Source organism: Musa acuminata, chromosome BXJ1-8 (genome assembly GCF_036884655.1).
Source record: "Musa acuminata AAA Group cultivar baxijiao chromosome BXJ1-8, Cavendish_Baxijiao_AAA, whole genome shotgun sequence".
In the NCBI taxonomy this organism is placed as follows: Eukaryota; Viridiplantae; Streptophyta; class Magnoliopsida; order Zingiberales; family Musaceae; genus Musa; species Musa acuminata.
The window spans coordinates 33,201,982-33,227,961 of NC_088334.1; the positions used below are offsets into that span (position 1 = coordinate 33,201,982).

The 25,980-nt window shown below is 35.3% G+C and overlaps 2 protein-coding genes across 3 annotated transcripts; both read left to right on the top strand.

Moving 5' to 3' along the window:
* Positions 1-9,830: 9,830 nt before the first annotated feature.
* On the top strand, positions 9,831-12,813 carry LOC135584022 (large ribosomal subunit protein eL34-like). Its single transcript, XM_009415245.3, has 4 exons — positions 9,831-9,983; positions 10,133-10,212; positions 12,145-12,254; positions 12,352-12,813. Exons 1-4 carry the CDS (start codon positions 9,905-9,907, stop codon positions 12,443-12,445), a joined length of 363 nt encoding a protein of 120 aa, XP_009413520.1. The 5' UTR covers positions 9,831-9,904; the 3' UTR covers positions 12,446-12,813.
* A 1,039-nt stretch (positions 12,814-13,852) lies between these two features.
* Positions 13,853-25,460, top strand: LOC103994808 (DNA-directed RNA polymerases IV and V subunit 2). Of its 2 annotated transcripts, none has more exons than XM_009415243.3 (8): positions 13,853-14,008; positions 14,430-14,960; positions 15,888-16,094; positions 17,891-18,771; positions 19,903-20,194; positions 21,276-22,223; positions 23,308-23,579; positions 24,783-25,460. In XM_009415243.3, the coding sequence occupies exons 2-8, from the start codon at positions 14,466-14,468 to the stop codon at positions 25,282-25,284; spliced, it is 3,597 nt and encodes a 1,198-aa protein (XP_009413518.2). In that variant the 5' UTR covers positions 13,853-14,008; positions 14,430-14,465; the 3' UTR covers positions 25,285-25,460. The 2 variants fall into 2 exon arrangements, with proteins under 2 accessions (XP_009413518.2, XP_009413519.2); XM_009415244.3 differs by having other exon boundaries at positions 13,861-14,008; positions 14,448-14,960.
* Positions 25,461-25,980: the final 520 nt, after the last annotated feature.

Sequence of the window (25,980 nt, forward strand, 5' to 3'; positions counted from 1 at the left end):
GACTAAATACATTGATATTAGACATCATTTTATTAAGGATCATGTTAATCATCATGATATATCTTTAGATTCATTAACACAAAACATCAATTAGCAAATATTTTTACTAAACCATTGAATGAGGAATAATTTTATTTTATTAAAATAGAATTAGGCATATTGAATCCATCAAATGCATGAATTATTCTCATATGATTTTTTTTTTTAAAGGAGATTCATTCAAATAGATCATTATCTTGATTTCTCACTGTTTATATATTCATGACTTATATACCCCATCATCAAATTGATCTCCTATGACTTGAACTTATTTTTTATATTAATATCCATATGTGATATCAAAATGGTTTTATAATTGACATATTGATGTAAATGAAGAGAAATAGCACCACGAATCCATGAGATCCTTCTATTCTTTTTTTATGATGATAAAGGGGGAGGGAGGAGTAGTAACTTACACATTTCTCTTTATTTTGTTGATGACAAAGGGGGAGAAGTCGACTCTACTCCTTGATAATGTTGAAAAATTATGATGTCTTAACTTATGATGATTTAAAATTATGATGTATGCAATGATTACTTTGATATTATGATGATTTGGAATTATGCATATGATGCATGCAATGATATTTTATCTATACATATGAAGTTTTGATCTTTACAATGAAAATTGAAATTATACATATGACCTTTGCAATGAAAGTTACTATGATATTTTAAAAGTTTCAAACAATTGCATTGAAAGATTATCATTTTTTGAATTCAAGTTTATTTCAAAATGACATATAGACAGGGAGAGTTTAGTTAAAACTCTGTCATCAATTGGTTATCATCATCAAAAAGAGAGATTATTGAATCTCATATTTTGATAATGAAATCCATTGATGAGTTTATGGACTAATAATCATTTGAAAATAAGTGATGTAGGAGAAAACTCGATCATGAACTTGAACCATTGAAAGGCAAGTCGTTGAAGCAGGAGAATCAAACATTGGATTGGAGAGCATCATGTCAGAGATTGGACGTCGAGCCGGAGGATTGGTCGATGTGCTGAAGGTTAAACTTCGTGCCATAAGTTCAGGTATCAGGCTAGAAGGATCGGGTATTGCATTAAGAAGATCAGATGTTGTGGGAGATCAACATATTGATGGATCGGGCAATACGCCGAAGGAAAGGACGATGTGCCGGAGATTCAAACAAAGTGTCGGATAAACAGATGACATGCCGGACAATGTGTTGAAAGCTTCATGATTGTAATTAGAGTTGTTAAGTCTTGATTGAAGTCGTTTAAAGTCAATTAAGTTGGTTTTGGGCATAACCATGCCAACTTGATTAGAGCCCATTGGGCCTAAACCAAAATCAAATTGGGCATGTTGGAAGGCCAATTTAGTGACCTGGGGTTGAGCTAGGTGGTGGTACGCTAGGCCTAAGTGGTGGTACCACTTGAGAGTTGGAAAGCATTTCTAGGAATCCTAATGATAATATCGTCTAGGCAAGTGGTGGTATCCCCAAATCCTAGGTTCTCAAGCTCTAGGAGGCAGTAATACCTGTTGAATCTCGGATTTTGATGATAAAACCAATTGATAGTGTTTATCTGATCTACGTTTTGAGTGATGTAGGAAGCTTCGATCAGGAAGAGACAATTAAGGTAAGAAGAATCATGTTGGGCCGGAATAAAATATGTTAAAAGATTGGACATCGAGCTGGAGGATCGTTTGATATATCGGAAGAAGGCTTTGGGCCATGGGTTCGGGCATCGGGCCAAGAAGAGCAGAAATTACACTAAGGAAATTGGAGTTGTGGAGGTCAATTGGCCGATTGTGCAATAGGCCGCAAGAGAGGACGATGCACCGAAGAATCGGACGAAGCGTCGATGAACCAATGACATACCGGACAATATTTGATTCAAGCTTTGTAATAATTTTCTAGATCAAAGTTTTTAAGTGTGCAGGATTAACTATGATAGCGATCAAGGCATAAAGCAAAATGAAGTCCCGGAGTCAAGAACGAGATTCCGTTGGGAGTTCGAGAGTTCGTCGGAAGTGCAAACGTTCGTCGGAAGTTCTGCCGGAATTAACCGAGAAGTCCAAGAGCTTGCCAAAGAAGCTCATCAGAACTTACCAAGAAAATCATCGTGAAGTCCAGGAGCTTGCTAGAAGTCCACTGGAACATTTCCGAAAAATCATCGGAAGTTCGTTGGAAGATCGCTGGAAGAAACCTAGACTAACCGGACTTAATTTACTTATTATATACCTTAAAATTCATAATTAGTACATAATTGGGTTAAAATTGGGCCAACTCAATTAGGGGCCAGTTGGGCTGTGTTGGGCTAAGTGAAAGGCCCAAACAGTGACCCAACAGGTGGAACCGTCATGGCATAGTCTCCGAGACTATGTCAAGTGATGGTACCACCCAGACACAGTCTCCAAGACTATTAGACGATGGTATCGTTAGACTGGGCAATGGTATCACCCAATGGTAGGGTGTGTTAGAACCCTAGTAGATTCTAAGCTTAGGGTTAGTCTCTTTAGGGGATCGGCCTCCTTAGAACTCTATAGGGGTTCCTTCCTCCCAGGTTGCTGCTCAAAAGTTGATAAAAATATTTATCTATTCCTTGAGAAAAGAGGATGAATGCATGACTATTTATAGGGCTTATAAACCCCAACTCCTAATATGACTCCTACGCAAGACTTTTATTTCTAACCAACTTCTAATATGACACCTACTCTAAGAAGCAACCTTCAAACTAATCCTAACCTTAGCCGACCTCTTCACCTCTTTAAGAGGGGTCGACTTGGTAAGTTTTACATGAATGCCCCTTTCAATGAAACTCAATTAAGACTCTCCTAGCTAGAGTCCTAATAGGGTACCAAGCAGTGGTACCACCAGACTAGGCGATGGTACCGCCCAATGTCAGTACTACAGGCGATGGTACCGCCATAACCCGAAAAACCCGGTATAAGACATTTTTAAGCTCCAAGTTTGAATCCACTTGAGGCTTATAAATACCCCTCTCATCCCTGGTTAACACACACAATAATTGAGAGAAAAAAGAAACAAAAACGCTGTTGTAATCTTGTGAGAACTTCTCTCAAGCTCTAAGTATTAGTCTTGTTTAAGAGAAGAGTGAAGGGGGTTGTAAAGGTTCTTTTCTGAACCTATCAAAAGGAGAATCGAGGTGTAAATAGGTATTTGATTTTTGCCCTTTGAAGGAATATCGTTAGTGGATACTGATGGCCTCGACAAAAGAGGAATCGAGAGTGAATGTAGGTTACGACGACCGAACCATTATAAAATCTGATTTGTATTTCTGCTTTGCTATTTATATTTATTGCAAACTACTATACTTCCTCATTACTTTAGCTGCACACTCTTATGAACGTGTTTCAAGTTAACATCTTTTCGAAATCGGTTTTAATCGAACGAAAGATTTTCGAACCGGCATAATTTTATCCGCTGCACTAATTCAAACCCCCCCCCCTCTCTCTCTCTCTCTCTCTTAGTACCGACTCATTCCTAATAATACTACCCAAGTAAGCGATGATACCACTAGAGCCTAGGTTCCTAAGCGTTGTACGGTGATAGTACCACCACCAGTACCCCGAAAATCCGGAGATTTAAATTTTTGGCTCCATTTTTAAAGCTATTTGGGGTCTATAAATACCTCACTCGTGCTTCCTTGATGGAAGCATGAAACCTTGTGATTCAAAGTGTGTAAACTCTCTTGAAAAGTATTAAGTCTCTTCCTCTTTAAGTTTTTTAGTTATTCTAAGGGAGGTGCGGGGTTTTCTTGTAAAAGAGAGGTGTGAATATTCTCTCGTAAGCCTATAAAAAGGAGAAAAAGTTGTAATAAGGGTAGTTAATCTTCGCCTATTGAAAAGAAGATCGGTAGTAAAAGCCGGTGGCCTCGAGGGAAGAAGAATCGAAAGTGGACGAGATGATCGAACTACTATAAATTTGGTTTATTTTTTCTTTATGCTTTTCCTTGCTATTACTAAATAATTTAGTTGCTCACTACCCCTACTCATATTATAAGTTAAACGAATTTTCGATACGTATTTTTCAATCGAAACTTTATTTTGGTAGCACTAATTCACCCCTCTTTTAGTGTCTTCACGATCCTCACAAGTGTATTTGTAGATCAAATAAAAATTTTCTGAATGACATAAAAATGTACATATTATAAATTTAATCTATCGTTATTTAATTTTAATTTTTTATATTAAAATTATTTATATAATGATAGTATAATTATGATTTTTATGTTTATAATTTCTACTCAAGCATGACTCTACTTTACGTCAAAGAACTTATCTTCCAACCACTTTAGAGATGACCCTGCGGATCAACTGAACTGTCTTTTAACTTTTTCTCTCATCAAAATTCTAAAACTCAATATGTATTTATAAAAATAAATTATAATTCATTAATAAATTTTAATTTAATTGAAACTCTACTAATTAATTTGAATATAATTATACTTATCAACCCTAACAGGAATCATGTCACAACTGCTGTAATGCAAAGTGTAACTTATGGTGGCTTGTTGTAATCGGGGTGATTGTTGATATGATGGGACATGGTCTACTACAGTTGCAAGGCCAACTTTTATATTCTTGTAGGTTCGTAGCTTTCTTCCACCACATTGTGGATTTATACCCTACCACCTTCTATTATATCTGAAGGGGTGAATACAAAGGTAAATCACTTCTTTTGTCATTAGATATCTATTCTGAGATTAATGGGTTGGGTCGGTGTTTAGCAGGCTTGTTGCTCGGGGTGGGCCTCAAATACTTGTTCAATAATACTTGACAAGTTAACCCGTTGTTAACCTGTTTGGGTCTATTCTAATGAGAGTCTGATTCATGTTTCTCTTAGCAAAATAATATATCATGTTAGTTCTTAACATATTCGTGTCATATTATGGATTCAATTGAAGCTATCTGCATAGTCTTGCATGTTCAGTTTTGGGGATTTATATAACTAATCTCATGTTGGTCCTTATAAAGATTTATTATTTATTTTATTTTGCTTTTTTACTATATCCTAATTAGAAGAGACTACTTCTACAAGGCAAGCATCACCTTATAAATAACAAACCTCAAATCCAATATGGCTATGGTTAGAGACTAGTATTTGCTTTTAAAGACTAATTATAAATCCTGTATAACTAGGGGTTTTAAGTTTATTAGATGGAGGCCTTAAATTCTTCTTCTAAACACCCTATATTACGTAGATCATTTTAATGATGGCTAAGGAGCTTTAGCTTTAGTATGATTTCTTAAAGTCTATGTCATTATGGAAGATTAAAGTATTGAGGGAAGAATAGAATACAAAGCTTCCACTAATTTTATGCTTATTTATTATCGAGTGGACAAGAAAGAACCTAATGGGTGGCTTGGGTGCAAGTTGCATCATCTTGAGATAAATAGACCAACAGCTTAACATGGAGCAAATTAATGACTCGGAGATGCAATTTTTGACCAACTCTTGCTTTATAGATGAAGTCCAACATGATTGATATTTTGACTTGGGATGCATGCCACTAACTTACAGGTCTTGGTTTGGTTGCTTCGTGCAGCCGTCCACATTGTTTATGGCGATTCGATCCGATCGAGTGCTAGGTTGGTTTCCCAACCATCTATGGCATGGTGCAAACCAGTCTTTTGTGGGCTGGTCAACCATTTATATACTCTGAAATACAACCATCTCTATTTCTCTTTTCCATACGTAAATCTTGTTTCAATTACATGTTCGTAGATTATGAAAATTAAATCAATAAAATAATATAGATTAACACAAAGATAAAAGATTAATCAAAGAATAAAAACATAAGTGATACTCATCGTCTCCATCCTCTCCCTTTTGATGACTTATAGGATGGATATCCTATTTCTCCAAATAAACATTATCATAATTTAATTAGGAGTATAACATATGTATTCATGGAAAATAACATCTCAACTTGTGAAAATTTATTTAATATCCAAATCATAGGCTTTATAAACCTAAAGGCATATACCACCAAAATACATTTTCAAGCTCATTAGTAAAATTTATTTTTAGGTTAAACATTGTAACATAATATAAACAATCAAACACACGCATAGTATTATAAATATGTGGTCGATTAGACTTCAAATGGTGTATTTCTATAGAGGAGGGGTGTAGGTAAAAATGTTTAATAAGGTAACTTGCAGTTAGCACTCTCTCCCAAAATGTTAATGGAAGACGAGATTAAAATCTTAAGGATTGGGTACATTTAAGGGGTAATAGTGTTTGTGTTTTACGGCTTCATTTTGTTAGCACACAGAGATACAATTATGCTTATAAAAAAGTTCATAATCACTGAAAAACTTGCATAAAATTTGAACTCGCTCCAATTATCTACTTGAATTAGTCTAAACTTTCGACCGAATTAGTTTTCAACAAAAGCAACAAAAAAAAAGGATTTTAAAAGAGTTTACAATTCTCATTTAAAACGTATGAGATATATACATATGTTCCTATTACCTACAATAGTACAAAAAAAAATATTTGAATGAGAATGAACTCAAAGAATTAATTCAAGTGGTTCAATAATAGAAATTAAACTTAGATAAAAAAAATGGTCTAGTTTGTTCAACTAAAGGGTAAATATCATAAAATTTATTAGAGCAAATCAAATTTCAGAAATCTATGCCATAAATCGTATTATAAAGAAATATTATTAGCTTTTAGGATTAGCAATATTTTATGAAAAAATAGTAGAGAATATTATGTTGTCTCTTTTTTTATTGGTAAATTTTATAATGGATAAAATTTTAAAAAATAATTGATTGAATAATTTAAGGATTTAGTCATCTTGTTGGCCGATAATAAATTGACACAAAGAACACCTGAAAGAATATTTTTTTTATCCGTTTGGTAATCCATGTTTTATATAATAAGTTGAGAGATAAAATAATATGATCTATAGCATATCTATTTATTTGAAATCGTGGAATCAATATGAGATAAAAGATCTAAAGGAATATTTATCCTCCAGCTAAATGCTACCATTGCTTAACAGAAATAAGAGTTATTGATATTGTTCATAAGTGAAATGTGGAGCCTCTTACTATAAGTTGTTGGTAGATACTTTCATTTTATTTCCTAAAGGGTAAATATCATAAAAGTTATTAGAGCAAATCAAATTTCAGAAATCTATGCTATTATAAAGATATATTATTAGCTTTTAGGATGAGCAATATTTTATGAAAAAATAGTAGAGAATATCATGCTGTCTCTTTTTTTATTGGTAAATTTTATAATGGATAAAATTTTAAAAAATAATTAATTGAATAATTTAAGGATTTAGTCATCTTGTTGGCCGATAATAAATTGACATAAAGAATACCCGAAAGAATTTTTTTTTATCCATTTGGTAATCCATGTTTTATATAATAAGTTGAGAGATAAAATAATATGATCTATAGCATATCTATTTATTTGAAATCGTGGAATCAATATGAGATAAAAGATCTAAAGGAATATTTATCCTCCAGCTAAATGCTACCATTGCTTAATAGAAATAAGAGTTATTGATATTGTTCATAAGTGAAAAGTGGAGCCTCTTACCATAAGGTAGATGCTTCCATTTTATTTCCTAATTTATTATTTATTTTTATGAAATTTATGTTCAATAACGTAGTTATGTAAATAATATCATGGTGAGGATGTTCTTGTTCAAGTCACCATCTTCTTTTATTTTATTTGATTTGATGTGTTATTAGTATGACTTTTTTTTGGGAACTTACCAATATGACCTCTCTAGAAAAGATCAATTATAATAATCATCTTGAAAAATCATCAAAGGAACCTTTCTAATAATAAAATTACAATTGTATAAGGAAAATCTGAGCATGAATAACAGTCATTCAAACCCATGAGAAATTAAATTATCTATTAACAAGGATCTATTAATCGATCCATTATTGAAACTTGTCTTATTTTTTAAATCGAGAACTAACTCCAATCGTCTGATTTATCATTATATAATGGATGAACAAGATAAGGAGTGAAAGGATCCACATAAAAGATAAAGTTATCATATATCTTATTAAGATATACAACTACTATGTCCACTATGATTACTATAACTTCCACCTCTAAAAGTTTTGATGCAATGCTTATGACTTTGTCACGTGCCATGTCTCTTCAAGAGCGACTTCACCAGATATACAAATGACTTTAAATTAATAATGATACACAAGAATATGTGTATCTTAGACTCTAAATTATTTTGGTGGGTTAAAAAAATATTTTAAAACATTCTTAGGTTATTTATAGAAACATGTGCATGATTTGAATTCATATAAATAAGATTTTTTTTATAAAATATATTCCTACTATGTGGAAGTTGTTATGTAAAAGATGATATTTATAACATGATACTGTTGAAGATTTAGATGATATTCTTAATTCTTGAAATAATCCATGTACCTTTAAAGTAATTCACTTGTAATATCAATAAGGGTAACATATTTTGCTACGCTTGCAACAATAATTTGTTTGTTTCATAATCACCTAAAAAGAAGTAATATACAATGGTATAACACCTATCGATGAGATTACCTGTCGAATAATCAATTGAATAGATTCTTCGAATGACATATTACATTTTTTTTCTGTACAACTTTAAATCTGAAGTACAATATTACAATAGCTAATGAACACTAACAAAAATTAGCTAACTAATTTAACCATATATAAAATAGAGCTAAGCAAATTAAATGTATGTAATATGTTGGGATATTGACACAGTAAGACGGGATACGTCGGAATTATTTTGAAGGTCTCAGAGATAGCACATAGCTTAGCATTTGGTTCAATGGTATTAATTAATTCTCCATCTACTACTTTATTGTCAAACAGTATTAATTCCATGCAATTTATTTTGACTAGCACAGCTTGAAGAGTTTGAGATGTTTCATTTCAAATTATTTGTGGGTAGTTTTATGTTTCTGATCTTACTACCACGTTATTAGTCAAATCCAATGCATGTACTCTTAATAACATGAGATTAATCTATAACTTATCTCCAGACACATCTTATACCAAATTTATATTAGTTAATTCATCTAACAATTAAGCCAAGACGACATATATTATTGATTTATTCTTTGCAATTCCTTCAATTCTAACCGAAGCGTCAAAAAGTCAAAAATTGAGTTTCCCAAAAAAATATATTCTCTAAATAATTAAGACGAGATTAAAGTAAGGTCTTCGTCTTCGCAGACTATACTTAGAGCTTGGATCTCATAAGATTGATTAGAGGAGCTATTTGTAAACAAGGAAGAAAAGTTTCAGTTGAAATTTCTTCTTATGACCGTCTTTAACATTAAGGATTAAAGTACTCATGCCAAATAGTAGTTTGTCACAAGTTTGAACCAAATTTACTTATCACAATTTTCAAACTAATTTTACGGTGCAAGGTAGAAATAAAATGGAAATCATATTAAATATTGAATTCCACTGGTCGATTAATCAATTAATTTATTTATTGTATGGAAAATTTATTTAGAAATTCACTCACATCTTTGATTCAATTTGTCAAAATAAAATGCAAAAGAAAATGGGTATCCATACAACAATAACAACAAAACTATAAATTCTTAATTATTTGTCGTCAAAGTCAAAGTCAACTCTGCCTCACTCTTCGTCTTCGGTCGGTGAAAATAGAAAAAATGATGACCGTCGGATCAAATAAACGAAGTCCGTTGGATCTAGGTCATCTTTCTGCTTTTTTTTTTTTTGGCTGCGGCCGGCTCCTTAAATAGCCGCATCCATCACTTTGGTCTGCTCCGCTTGGTGGTTTAGAAGAGGGTGGAGGTGGCGCGGGCGGAGAAAGGGAGGGAGAAACAGAGATAAGTGGGAAGGCGAGATGGTGCAGCGCTTAACGTATCGGAAGAGGCATAGCTATGCCACCAAGTCGAACCAGACTAGGGTTGTCAAAACCCCAGGTCAATATCCCATCTTGGCCTCCCTCATCTGCTTCAGGGTTTGCCTGATCTTTGTTAACTTCTGATTCTCTACTCAATTTTGTTTTCCTTTCCTTGGGAGCTCATTTGTTTGATCCGATCTTGCTAATGACGTTGATCCGAAAGCGCAGGTGGGAGGCTTGTCTATCAGTACACAAATAAGAGGGCGAGTGGGCCAAAATGCCCTGTGACTGGCAAGAGGATTCAAGGAGTATGTTTTTCCTTGCTTTGAATTCATATGTTAACTAACTTTTAACACTTTGGAATTCCATATTTGCCCTTTTGCTTCTGTTTCGGACTTGTTACTTGTAGTAGCATCGGATGATTTCTCGTTGTTTACATGAGTTAAATGGTAGATGAAGGCGATTCACTTTGTTCATTTCGTATTCGGTTTAGTATTACTCGGCAAGCGTTTTAATTTACAAGAGGAACATGTTCTGCAGTACTGTAACGTTAAAATGAAAATGTCAATGCTTATCAGACTTTGGTACCTTCTTCACGTTTTATGTTGTTGATGTGCCTTACAATCCAGAAGTTAATCATATCTGTTTGCCAAAACCTTAAAAAGAATGTTTTTGTCTTGTGCTTGCTTATGGTATTCTTGTTTCCGTTTGTGTAAAATTATTTTTTGATCAAAATTGTCATGTTCCACTACATTGCTAGTCTACCTTGGCTGGTGGTCCTAACTTTGTGGAGCTTGTATCCATAATTATGACAACACGAAAGCTTCAAGTTGTTCTAGCATATCATAATTCTTTTGCTTCTACTGAAGGCATTTAACTTTTTTATCAATTCAATTTATAGGTGTCTCTACTCATTGTAGAGGCTGGTCCCAACAGCAACAAATTCATGCGACCCAACTTTTTGGGGTTGTGATTTTTCCTGCCATTTAGTGACAATGGCAGAGATTTATATTCATAAAAATTTGCCTAAGTTGTAGGCTGGCTTTTAGCTATCTAATGCAACACTCTTCCTTTATCTTTCCTTGTGACCCTCAATGGCAAAGACTTAACAATAAGCATGCATAAGTAGGGTTATTGTTGAGGCTAGTAGATAACTTTTAATTAATTAGATATGAACATGGTTCACAATTTGAGGGTGATGGAGGTAGGAGATGGTGGTGGTAAAGTTGGACCTAGTGTTAGGGAAGCTGGGGGGTTGGAAGCTGGACAAAATACTCAAGAGGGAGAAAGGGATAACCAGCATCGATCGTGCAAGTTTTCATTAAATCATCTAAAGAACATGACCAAAAGCCCTGGATAAGAGCTTTAGTTATAGGTTTTGAGCCCTTGTACCTTAAAGAAAAGAAATAAGAACAAACAGTACAAATATAATAATTTTAACATTTATTCTTATCTTTTACTAGGTATTGGATTCATATTGTTGCCCATTTTCGATGATTTTGATCAACTTCTAGCTTTCAGACTTCCAGCTTCTTTTTGTTAACCTGAAACTATCTTATCACGGGGTGAGCCTGTGACCCTTGTTCTTCCATTCTGTTTTTCTCTTCATTTCTGGTTGCAAAATCTGAATCGACATTGTATGCCATATTTATTAGGATATTAATTGATTTCAATCTAGAGTCGGTATGGTTCTCGTGCACTGGTGGTAAATCTAGGCCGCTCTTTGTGGGATTCTTGATGGATGCCCATCGCTCTATAAAAAACTGTAATCAGCGACAGATTTAGAGCAGATCTGGATCTCAAAGAGACATGACCTAAGTTTAAGCCCCAAATAGGAAACCTAGATCTGTTTAATTTTAATTAAGGGTAACTGATCTCAATAGGATATATTCTCATTCCAAGGTATATGTTAGTTGCACAATGGATCAGTTATTTTGGCCCATCTTTGACAAAGGTCTTTTTAGTGTATGCAGTTGCATCAGTTAGTAGAAATGTCTGAAGCATGATTATCGTTATCGAGTGACATTTTTTTCTAGTTTTTTTTTTCTGATTCTTTTCTGAGAACTATCATTTTGTTGTTTTCTGTGCTTTTGTGTAATCTCAATGAACTTTGTTGTGATTTACTGTGAATAAATGTTGTGACTTGGTGGGTTGGTGTGAATCTGTGGCAAACAGGTTAAATCTAATATAACTAGTAGAATGTTTTTTTTCTTTATTTGATGGTTGTTTTGTACTTGCAGATACCTCATCTAAGACCTGCTCAGTACAAGAGGTCTAGATTGTCTAGAAACCGGAGGACTGTGAACCGTGCATATGGTGGAGTCCTATCTGGAAGTGCTGTTAGAGAAAGGTTAGCAATTAAATGCTCTTGAACATCATGATTCCTGGGTTTTTTCCCCCCAATTTTGTTAATATTTCTGTTATCTGGTTTTATTTTGGTTTGGTAGGATTATCAGAGCATTTTTGGTTGAAGAGCAGAAGATTGTCAAGAAAGTTCTGAAGATCCAAAAGGCTAAAGAAAAACAAGCCACAAAAAGCTAGACAAGGACAAATGAGCATTAATGCTCCGAGTTTTTATTTATCGAGGATAAAATTTCGACAAGAATGTTTGTTATGCGTGAACTATCTTTCTCATACGTGTATTTTCAGTTGGCAATATCTTTGCAAAGTAACTATTGTGCCGTATCAGAATTGTTGCCACTGCAGCCTCAGTTTCTTGTCGTGGAAGGAGTGGAATTATGGCAATCTTCGAAGCAGATTTCAAGTAATGATTTCTTCAAGCTCCTTGAAAGACTAAATTGTGTTAGGTTGAAACGCAGCAGTGAAATTGTGAAAAGCTTCAACTGGCATGTATACCGCGACATGATTCTTACAGTGAAAAATGTCACTGCCGTGGCTTTGTTTCTTTATACGCGTTGTCCATGTAGTTACAGTAAAATTGAAGTCTCAGGCACAAGAGAGAAAGGACTAGGAACCACGCTAAAATGAAAAGGAAAACCAGCGTTCCTCTCCCTGCAATGTGCAGTTGCTATTGCGGCAGCCTGTGGCTTTATTATGTATTTTCGAAATAGCTTGAAGCGTGTGAATTAACTACTACTATCGTGGCTCTTGATGGGGGAGAGTTGCAGGTGAATCTGGTGCTATTGTCAAGTGAAAGCTTCTTTGTTGGCCAGACTGCAGCACGAATGCCACGTCAGTCACTGCCAAGGCAGCTGCTTCCTGAGAATACGAATTAAAAATAGCATGGTGTGTCATGACTTTTTATTTTATTTTTTGTGACATATAATATAAAAAATAATGAATAACTTATTATTTAATCCAAATGTGATATTTTAATTTTTAATTGTATTTTGAAAGTAAAATTTGGCCGATTGTAGTACAAACTCTAGGATCAATCCCAGTCCTGCGAACATTGATCTGCAGGAGATAAATCTTTCTTTTCAGTTTCAACTGTATTCATTTTAAACATCATAAACAGTTTTTAATGAATGTGCATTCAATGACCGCAGTCTCATCCGATTTGGCTCATACCGACTGGTATATACTGATCCGAATCCGAACCTTTCGGATGGTTAAAATTAGGCTCTGGCGATCGCTTGAATCAGATCAGACCGATTTAAATGTACATTCAACGGCTCAGGTGAGCTTTGAGTTTTTCTTGATGAAAAAAATTCATCTATTTAGGGAGAATAACAAATGTGTTGATTTATCGACGATTTATACAAGAATCAAATTAGTTTCTTTTAATTGGAGAGAAAATTTATCCCTGTGTTTTATAATTTTTTATGTGCTGATCTCTATCCCTTTTTTAACTTAATATAGTTTCTCTCATTACTTTGAACAAAAAAAAAAAAAACAAAAAAAAAATCTGGCGAGTTCGAACCCGATCCCATCAATTCAAAGTCACTTAACCCCCTCTGGTTTAAACTCTGATCTAACTAATCCCTGATTTAAATGAAAGTTACTTAATCCCCTCTCTCCTCTCTCTCTGCTCCGTGGAAACCTAATCACCGCGGGAGACTTGATCGGCAATCCGACTCCTCGCCGGCGACTGGCATTGCGCAAGACGGCCCTCCAGCGGCGCCTCCCCTCTCGCGAACGACGGTATATCGTCCTCTTTGCCCTCCCTCTCTCTCACCACTGTGCGCCTCGCCCTCCTTCCTCTCGGTGTTGCTCTCCCTCTTGCCACTGGTTCTGCTGTCTCCCCCTACACCCCCCCCTTCTCTGTCTCCACAGCAGAGCAACCGCCAGACTCCCCACCCTCCTTTGTCTCTGTTCCTCTCTGCTTCTTCACCCGACAGCCCCCTCTTCTCCTCTCAGTCCCCTCCCGACCAGCACCGACAGCCCCCCTTCTCTGCTTCTTTCTCTCCCCGACAGCCCCCAATCGATGTTAATTATTGTTAATAATAGTTAACTTTTGTTCATTATAGTTGACAACGCTGTTTTTATACTAACTTGTTGTTTCTGGAGGGTTGCTGAATCTTGTGCTCACTCCATGAATCTGATGATTAATGTATTCATTCAGGGCCATATTTTGTTCTAGGTCTTTTGGCATTCATTGATGGACGAGGAGGAGCCGCCTAGTGGAAATGGATCAGACCTTGAATCTGGCTTTTTGAAGGAAGATCATGGGAAAAGCCAAGCTGGGCCTGAGTCTATGGATATCGATTCCCCAACTAAAGGGAGTCTAGATAGCGACTTGAACATTGGAAACTTGGAGAAGTTCTGCAAAGAGGCAGCAAGGGCTTTCTTTAAGGAATGGGGCCTCATTAATCACCAGATAAGCTCATATAATGATTTTGTTGAGCATGGGATTCAAGATCTCTTTGATACCCTTGGTGACGTCGTTGTCGAACCGGGATATGATCCTTCGAAGAAAGGGGATGGTGCATGGAGACATGCATCAATCACTTTTGGAAAAGTTAGGCTAGAAAAGCCTGAATTTTGGCCTGAGAAGAACGACATAGAGGAGGGATCACTTAAATTGTTGCCTAGACATGCACGTCTTCAGAATATGACATATTCTTCCCAAATGAAAGTTAAAGTGAGAGTTCAGGTCAGCAAGTTAGTTGTTCTTGTTTTCATTACAATCTCATTAATTTGCAGTTTTAAAATTATCATGGTGTTCTACAATCTTTCAATTTTTAGTGAGAAGAATCCATCTAATAAGGCTTTCATCTCATAAACCTAATGGGACTGCTTGGTATTATAAATTTGATCATATTGTGGTATTATAAATGTTGGATGCATACCATGAATTGCACACTTAGTGAACTCTTTGGTTCAAACTTTATATATTAAATGAGATAATTGTGCTTTTGATCCTTGATCCTTCTTTTTAATTGACATTCTTTCAAGATAAGCATTTTTAGAGCTTTCTCTTCTTAGTGCATTGACTCGTGGTTTCTGATTCGTGTCCTTATACATGCAATGTTTGTATTTTAACTTTTTATAAGACAATTAGTGAGTGTTGCTATGACTCCTAGTGTGAACAATTATGCCAGTTTTAATTTAATATAACAGTTTAAGTAAATGTGAACTATGCTTTTGAGCAATATTGGAGATATATTGTATGAGAAAAAGACTACGTAATTCATTTTTCTGGGTTACACCAGGAAAGTGAGGATTGACAAGGATATCTGTTGTAGCTTCAAAGAGTCAAGTCGTATGCTGATGCTTTACTACAATTATTTTAAATACCCTCATGATGGTGCTTTAGGTTAACCATGCATTAAAATGATATCGGTATACAAATATGTATTGCTTGAACCAGTGTTATCAAAAGGTTCTTCGAAGGTTGCCACTGTGTAAATCGTGTCCAGCAAGTAGCAACTGTGAGTTTCATGTTTTTTGAGATGTATAGTGAAGGTTTTCAAGTGATCGAACCTATGCTATTCCCAACAAATCCCATCCCCCGCACCCACCCACCCCCCCCCCCCGGGGTCTTTTCAGGATTGAGAATTGTCAATTGCATTCTTCTCAGGTATATGTACAAGAAAAAAGTGACAAGGCCAAGATTGGCAACAGCTCATATATTCAGAAGCGAGTGCAGAATGATGATGAAGGGGAAATCACAATAGGAAGGTTGCCTGTGATGGTGCAATCAAATCTTTGCTGGTTGAGTGCACTTGGCAAAAGTGATTGCCTTTTTGATTCAGGTGGCTACTTCTTGATCAAAGGGATGGAGAAGGTAAATATATTAGCATGACTTTGTTGCTGTAAGAAATAAGTTTACATGTTTAATTTGATAATATATCTAATATTAGTTTTGTTATATGATTATCATTATTCTTTGTATGTTTCCACGAGAAGACTCATCATTGGAGTATCATGTATTGGTTGTATGTTCTATTGTAATTTGTTACTAGTGCCTATTGATTTAGATCAAAAGTTGATCTGATAATGTTGTTGTGGAGGTTGTTCATAATATATCTTGAGTTTCTCATAATCTGCAATTAAATGATGGAAGTAAATTGTTGTATAGAATATTTTACCACATTAAGTCCACTATATCATTTCACATATAACATCCAAAACAATTCCTTAAATTCCTTCCTGATCAATTTAGAACTATTTAACTTTGTTAGGGTGGACTTCAGTATGGAAGCCACTGAAGTCAATCCTGATAATTGTATAGAACTAATGCTCTTCGTTTGACATAGTTTTTTTATTATTTATGTATCAGGTATTCAGGTTGGCTAGAATTAACTTTTAGATTTATTAATCTAAATCTAGATTCACTATGGTGCCTGAAGGACCACAATAAGTGCATAGGCATCTAAATATCTAATAGCTAAATTCTTCATAATTAATGGGGGACCATTTCTGTTTGATTGGATTTCTCTGACATATTGTTTCGGCTGACATTGGGTCCTCTGAGTCCTTTATGTTCTTTTTCCTTTTTCTTTGGGTTTCTTATGGACTTATAATGTTTTTTGTGCTATGCTGCTTCAAATCATTTGTTGGTCATTGATCACAATATAATGGTGCACAAAAATAATTGCTCAGAACATGTACCTATTACAAATTAAGCAATTGCTTAGGCTGAATTTGAGATTGTGCTTAGGATATCGTTTCATTATTATGGGAGTGATATCCTATTGTTTGTTTTCTTGATTTAACTCCTTGACATCTCTTACCTTCTTTCTTTATACGTTTTCTCTCTTTATTTTTTTTATTTTTCTACCGGGTAAGTGCTGCCCCTGTTTATTATTAAAATTTTCTATAGATTTGTTGATTTTTGGGCAAGATAGAAGCTGATGTGCTCCTTTGCTTCCTTGCTACTATTTGGTCCTGTGGTCTTATTTTTTGGAGGATTGAACAAGTTTTGTGCTTTCTGCATATGCTCTCTTAGGTTCTGAATGGTAAAATTTGTACCATTCTTATGCCAAATGTCACCAGTAATTTGCCCATTTCTATTCTTTATTGTTTTTTATCTTTGTTTACAATCAAACGTCTGTAAGTGTCAACAATCTTTGGTAAACTTTTCAGTTTAATTTATCACCTCCAAAATCATATTTATTTCTGTCAAATGCTGGGTGTATTTCTTGAAAATTGAAGCAGTTATATTGGAAATCCTAACAACTTATCTGTGTCCCACAAAAAAGCCTATATGCGGACTATGATCTCTTTCATGTTGGTGATTATTAAAGTTATAGTTGGTTAGGATAAGTTTTTTTTGCTGCAAATTATGTCTGTGCTAGAAAATCTAATATCTTACTTTACTGGTTGAGAATTGTTGTGCAACATGGTGGATTGTGAGAGTATGCTGTCTTATCTTTTTGCTCATCCTCGACCAAAGTATATATGCCTTTTCAATGTTATCTTTGTAGCAAAATTCATACTTTTCTTTTACAATGGTTCCTTTATAGCAGATGTTTTACTTTCGGTTTAAAATGGTCTTTGGAATATGTTCCTTAAAGAAAAATTCTTAATTTCCTCTTTATACAGTGGTAATTTTTTGCCATTTTTATTTCTGTTATACAGACCTTCATTGGACAGGAACAGAGATGTTTAACAAGACTTTGGGTCATTGACAAGCCAGTTGCGACAGTTTCTTATTTGTCCGAAATTAAACGGAAAAGAATATACGTGAAGCTTGTTGAAGCTCCAAAAGCTGAAGGCTTTCATGGAGGCAAAGTTATTAGCGTCTACTTCTTGTATGCCACTATGCCAATTTGGATTATGTTTTTTGCTCTTGGGGCATCTTCTGACAAAGAAGTTCTTGAAATGATTGATCTCAAAGACTGTGATGCTGGTATGATTAACATAATATTAGCAACTATTAAGGATGCTGATGAACAGTTTGAGGGTTTCCGTAGTTTAGACAAGGCTCGTGAGCATGTAAATGCACTGATTAAGAATGCAAAGTTCCCTCCCAGTGAATCCTTTGATGAATATGTTGCCAAGTATCTCTTTCCCAATATTATTGGGCATAGGACAAAGGCTCATTTTTTAGGATATATGGTCAAATGCCTCTTGCTGTCCAGTTTTGGTAAACGGAAATGTGACAACAAGGATGATTTTAGAAACAAGAGGTTGGACTTAGCTGGTGAACTACTTGCTAGGGAGCTACGGGCACATATCAGACATGCTGAGAAGCGGATGGTTAGAGCTATGCAGAGAGATTTGTCTGGAGATAGAGACTTGCAGCCGATTGAGCGCTACTTAGATGCCTCAATAATCACAAATGGTCTAAATCGAGCCTTTTCCACTGGTGCATGGACTCATCCATATAAAAAGGCAGAGAGATTGTCTGGCATAGTGGCGACTCTCAGAAGAACAAATCCCCTACAGATGATGTCTGACATGAGAAAAACACGTCAGCAAGTTGCATATGCAGGGAAGGCGGGTGATGCTAGATATCCGTGAGTCCTTGCTTTCTTGTCTCTTCCATGAAGATGTAAGAAATATAATGCTGGCACTTGATGAGCTATTTGCTTTATATCTTTCTTCTATATGTAATAATTTCTTTAAATAGAGAGATGTTGGTTCAAGTAGAATAACATTGCTATGTTTTCTTTTATTCTGTTTTGTTTTTTTTTTCTGAATAAGCAAGGTTGAAGAGAGTTCTTCCAATCAAATAGGTGCATATCAGCTATCATGTTTTTCTTTATTGAGTAATGTTGACTGAATATATCCATATGCTTGACCTTGTGGTCCTCATAATTAAATCAGACCATGGGGTTCAGGTTCTAACCAGTATTTATTAGTTAGACTGAGGACCAATATCGGACCATATGGACTCGTTGTTGATCATATGGTCATATTGTTTTTCCAGATGATAATGGGCAGATACTAACAACCATCATGTTCTTTCACAAAGTTCCAAACGCTTGATGAAATATGGGATGTTATTTTTGGATAAATGTTAACTTTTGATCATTTTGATCTTACTAAATATAATGTAGCAGGCTTGATTGCTTGTATAATGGAAAAGGGGGTTCATTCCTTCAATTTAGCTTTAGTCACCTTGTGCATGTTTTAACCAAGGATCCATACTGTGCTGTGTGAGAATGCTATTGGCATGCCCCTCTGATAGGCCAAAAACTCGCTTGGCAATGTGCTGGCAGCATTAGCACATTTCAGCACATATGCCAATAACCTTCCAGTATGGTACTTACTGCATCGCCTCACCCAGCATGACAATTATTTGGTCTTAGTGGTAGTTGTTATCTATAAGATTTCTAGTCATTTAAGATAATTTGTCATTATTAGGGATAATAACAATTAAGCTGATGCCAGTAAATTAAGGAAAAACAAATCTTATCATGCTAGTGCACTAGGCAAGTTATGGCTGGAGAATTTGTTCATTGCACTTTGCTTTTTTAGATTCATACCTTCAGTTTTATACCCAAGAATTTCTTCTTTAACTTATTTTAATGGAGAAATGACACCTGTGATCTCTGTGACCTTGTGGCTAATAATCACAGATAATGAATCTTTTGTTTGTCTGGTGAAGTTTGTTGAAACTTATTGAATGCGTAATATACATGCAGAAATCCATCCTACTGGGGCAAGTTGTGCTTTTTATCGACACCGGATGGGGAGAATTGTGGCCTTGTTAAAAATTTAGCTGTTACAGCTGTTGTTAGCTCTAAAATAATGGAACCCATTTTGGATAAGTTGATTGCGTGTGGAATGGAGAAACTGGATGAAATATCTCTATCATCATTGAGCCAAATGCATAAAGTTTTTTTGAATGGTGACTGGGTTGGAGTTTGCCCAGATATGAGCTCATTTGCTGACAGGCTCAGATCTATGCGTCGTGCCAAGTTAATCCATCCGCAGGTTAGTTGATTGTTCCTTTGCATATTGGATATACATAGATTGAAATGTTTATAAGGTTAATGTGATATTGTTACATGGTTGGTTCTTGCTTGCTCATTGTTCAGTTTTGTGTATTTTTACCTTAAGAAAATGGGTTTCTTTTTTTCTTGGTTGCGGGCACTTAGGTTGAACCCTGCGACAAAATCTATATCCATTATAATACATAATGAGGATTTCTTTTTGTAGGTAATCATTAGCATTTTATATATGATGGTTTTGTTACATGGAGAATTAATTAAAGAATTATGTTTCTTATTTTAAGTACACCAATGAATGTGTCTGGAGCATGATCAGGTTAATGACTTTCCAACTAAAAGGTGGCCGCTCAGTGTTACTGCTGGGGTGAGCATCAACATATGCAGCCTTATGTAGCCTCACAGAGAGTTTGTTTTCCATGAACAGTGAACTCATTCTTGCCAACTGAGTTACCTATTAAAAAAGGTAATTTTTTGAAGTACTGGAACAGCAAACCATGCTGTTTACATATAAGAGTATTTTTATCTTTCTATAGAGTCCTTGGCAAAATTGATCATATGAGCTAATTAGCTGGTTTATGATCAGATTTCATATAAATATGAGGCCATGATTTTTTGATCTTGATGGTCCTTATGTTTAGTATTATAAAATTCTTCCAGTGAAGTATTGGAAACACCTCTATACCTTCTTGGCGCTGGCCCATTTAATAGTTTATTTACTAAGGCACCATCACATTGGCTTCTACGATTAGTGCGTGGCTACATTCTGATTTTCCAATAAAATCTGGTCAGACATCACACTGTCCATATATATCTCTTCTTCATATAACTGTACCATCATGACTGACCTCACAATTGACAACACCACCCTGTGTAGCACTGATAGCCAGCAAATTCCCTTTGGAGAATACCAAGAGTTTCATGTAAACAACTTGTATAGTCTATGGCTTCTGAAAGATGCTTTTTATTTCTCCTTGTTTGCTATAGAATTGATTGCCTTGTACTTATCTTGGCTCTTGACTATTTTGGAGTGGTTGTTTTGTTACTATATTTCTTTTTTTGCTTAGGTGGAAATAAAAAGAGACAAGCACCAGAAAGAAGTCCGTATATTTACTGATGCTGGAAGAATTCTGAGACCCCTTTTAATCGTGGAAAATTTAAAGAAGATTAGGAATCTCAAGGAAGGGGTTTGTTCATTTCAATCTCTTATGGACCAGGAAATTATAGAACTCATAGGTGTTGAGGAAGAGGAAGATTGCCAAACTGCATGGGGAATCAAGTATCTTCTTGCAGTGAATGAAGGAATTTCTGCTCCAAATTACTCACACTGTGAACTTGATCCGTCTTTCTTACTGGGCTTAAGTTGTGGCATCATTCCCTTTGCCAGCCACAATTTTGCTAGGAGGGTTCTGTACCAGTCTGAAAAGCATTCTCAGCAGGCTATTGGTTTTTCCACGACAAATCCAAGTATCAGAGTAGACACTCTTTCTCACCATCTATACTATCCTCAGACACCACTTTTTAGAACAGTAATAGCTGATTGCCTCGTCAGGGCTGATTATTCTCTCGGCAGAAAAGACAGCATGACTAGACCAGAGTATTTCAATGGTCAGAATGCTATTGTAGCAGTCAATGTTCACCAAGGGTACAATCAAGAGGATTCATTGGTCATGAATAGGACTTCACTGGAGCGTGGAATGTTTCGTACAGAACACTTCAGGAGTTACAAAGCTGATGTGGACAATAAAGAGCTTACAAAACGTATAAAGCTAAAGGATAAGGTAGCTTTTGGAAAAATAGAAAGCAAAAAAGGACGTGTCGATAGCTTAGATGATGATGGCTTTCCATATATTGGTGCAAGCCTACAAAGCGGTGACATTGTCATTGGTAAGGTTGCAGAATCAGGAGATGATCATAGTATCAAGCTAAAACACACTGAGAAAGGGATGGTCCAAAAAGTTGTTCTTTCAGCAAATGATGAAGGAAAAAACTTTGCAGTTGTGACGTTGAGACAGGTTAGTTGTTGATCTAAATTGAGCTTTAATGTGTCAGCTCTTTCTCTAAATTTTGTCTCGCTGTTGTGAAGTTCAATTATTAAAATTGGGCCTTTCATAAGAACTACCAGTACATGAAGCCAGAAATTTAGCATATGGAAATGACTCCATCTGATATTACATCCAGACTTTTTGTGCAAGTGCCAGAGTAAGATGGCTGGATGGGCACATATAACATCTCTCAGACTTAATCTTGAATTCTAATGTAACATATGTAATATCACTCAATCCTAATCTTGAATTCTAGAACCAGAGACAAAAAGGACATTGGCACTAGTCTTGTCAGTTAGTTTGAATGAAAAAGAAATAAAAGAGATACTTATACCTCAATTATTACAGTAGATAATACTTGTATGAAATAATCTGAGGGTTGTGCATATTTATATCTAATTGAAGGAATAACTTTTTCTCTGTTATCTTCTTGAAACATCATCACAGAAATATCATCAGTAATGCAATCACTCCTTTAGAAAATAACTTTCATTGGCTAAGATGCTCAAGTAATATAAGAGAGATTAATCGAACCATTGTTCCGGACCTGAAAGAATAAGAACACAGAACAATAAGATTATTATTCGTCCAAATCATAAATAATATTATTAGAATATGTATTTATTTAAAAAAAATGCAATTATTAAGCTTAAGTAACAAAATTCTAAAAAAAATATTTATACTTTTCTATGAGTATTTATATGATCCTTAAAATTAATTTGTTTAGATTGTAGGTTCTTATGATTCTATGAACTGATCCTATGATTCTAGTTGGTGAACCCTATTATGATCCTAGGTAGGAAAGCAAGTTTGACAACCATGTTCTGGACACTTTAAGAAGGTATGTGTAGAGTTATTAACTATTTTATGTTAATACTATTTTAACTGTTTATTTGAATTGTTCTGTTCTGCTTTCCTGCAGAAGAGACTTTTAAATGTTTTTGGTTCTTTGCTTTTCATATTTTGTACAACTATTAACACTTTTACAGGGAGGAACTGCACTTAAAATTTGTCTTTTGAATATAAACTTGATCTTTTTATTGTGTGTATGCAGGTCCGATCTCCCTGTTTAGGGGACAAGTTTTCCAGTATGCATGGCCAGAAAGGTGTCATTGGTTTTTTGGAAACTCAAGAGAACTTTCCTTTTACCCATCAAGGTATAGTTCCAGACATTGTTATAAATCCACATGCCTTTCCAACTCGGCAGACCCCTGGACAGCTTCTTGAGGCTGCTTTGGGGAAAGGAATTGCTTGTGAAGGTTCAAAAAGATACGCTACACCATTCTCCACTGCCTCAGTTGATGACATAACAGCCCAGTTACACAGGTTGGTTATGTTTTATGTTCTTTGCAAATTTGCTTGCTGGTATTAGTTTAGATCATCTTCAAGAGTTAAAGTTAAGTCGCGCTCATGCGGACTATCTTAGTTACATTAAAGTGCTCAACCTAATGTGCTAGGTGTTCAATGTTTCTTGACTTGTGTCCCATAACAAATAGGAAAACTAGGGCTGCCAAAATCTGGTAGAGTTGGTCTTGACTTGGTGGGTAAAACATCTATGTTTTACCTTATGATCGTATCTGGCCAGATCCCAACAGGGTCTTTTGGATCCTTTGTGCAAGGAAACTGTGCTTAACCCAGTTTGATGGAGCTAGCTTTCCTGATCTAGACATGATCTGACGCATTAGCCCATTGGGACATCTTAAAAGCTTTGCCCAATCTAGACATGATCTGAATACATTAGCCCATTGGGACATCTTAAATGGATTGGTTTTGGTCCATTAGGTTGAGGTCAAGATCAGGAAATAACCAAAGCGATTGATTCTATTCAGGTAGGATCAGCACTTCTTGAAAAAACAGGTTTTGTTTCAGGTTGGTACCAAACTAGTTTCTGCTGGATGTTTGGCTGTCCCTTCTCAGCATTGTCATTTTTTTCTCCCTTCCCAGCATTGTCATTTTTCCTTTCTGTGAACAAAAATGACAGCATAAAACAATCAGTTCATGCTGAGCAGTTTGAAGTTTCATGTAAACATGCTTTTCATGTCTTCTCCGTTGTGACTTTTGGTTACCATGAAGCGAGTGATTGGTGACTTTAGGTCAGCATGAAACAAGCAATTTATCACTTTAATAGCCATATAAAAAATTCATTTACATCTCTATCAGTGTTAAAGTGTCCAAAATTTTATTACTCATCAAAGCAAGATATTTCACATATACTCATGTTAAGAAACTTTAAAAGCTTGAACATTTGAACTCAACACATATTTATATACTTTGTATGTGTACATATAGACAGTTTTCTAGTGTTTTGAGGGAAAATATGCATATTCCAATATGGTGAGGGATAATGAAAACTTCGACTTTATAGTTTTTTCTTATTCTTGCTAAGGTTGATTGTGCAGATTCATAAAGAGTTTGCTGATTACTGGTTATTGAAGCTTTTATTATTCATGTACAAAAATTGCATTGTCTGCTTGAACCAACTCAGATTTTACACCCTCCTATTTAATTATCTACCTTATCAAATTTCAGGGCAGGGTACTCTAGATGGGGAAGTGAAAGAGTTTTAAATGGTCGGACCGGTGAAATGATGCGCTCTATGATCTTCATGGGCCCTACGTTCTATCAGCGGCTGATCCATATGGCCGAAGATAAGGTTAAGTTCAGGAACACCGGACCAGTTCACCCACTGACGAGGCAGCCAGTGGCAGACAGAAAGCGGTTTGGCGGGGTGAAGTTTGGAGAAATGGAACGAGACTGCTTGCTTGCCCATGGTGCAGCAGCCAACCTTCATGAGCGCTTGTTTATGCTGAGTGACTTCTTTCAGATGCACATCTGCCAGAAATGCCAGCGAGCTGTAAATGTTATCTTGCGACCTGTGCCTGGAGGCAAGAAGATTCGTGGTCCATATTGTGGGTTCTGCCAGTCTGGTGAGAATATAGTCCGGATCAATGTTCCTTATGGTGCCAAGCTGCTCTACCAGGAACTCTTCAGCATGGGTATTTGTCTCAAGTTTGAGACCGAGGTTTGTTGATCAAACTTCACCTTTTGAATGATCAATTTATGTGAATGCAGTTGTTATGGAGCACCTTTTGTTTTCAGATGTACGAAAGTTGCTCAAGCTGATCGATCAGATATGACCAACTAGTTATTAATGTATTAGCAGAAGATGACTTTTTTTTTTAATGTTGATGTCAGCTTTTAACTCCAGCAGTATATGCCGCTATGGGATGCTTATTTTGTCGGAATATTAAATGAAACTCTATTATTAGATAAGAGATTGATCTAAAAGTTTTAGTTAAAGTAGAAGTTTTAGTTAAGAGTCAAACTATTGATTTGATCAGACAACGTAATGCATTTGAGTATTTAAGGGATATTTGAGAGTTTGAGAGAGATTGTAAGTTATTATGATCGATAGAAGGTTTTAGTCTTTAGTCTCTTATCATCTTCTCAATAATCCATCTTTATCATCTGTTAAAGCCTATCATAATTCTCCGGAAAATTTTTCCAACAGAAGTTTTGGATGAAAATTTGAGTAATTATGCTGTTCTTATATGCGAAGGATATCTTAAATATCTTAATTTCTTAAGGACATTGCAGTTAAAATTTGCAAAGTATATATATATATATATATATGTGTGTACAAACCTTTGTTCTTATAGGAAGATGAAGATGAGCCTATAAACTAATTTATTGCAAAAACGCCATGATTATATTTTAATCGGTAGTA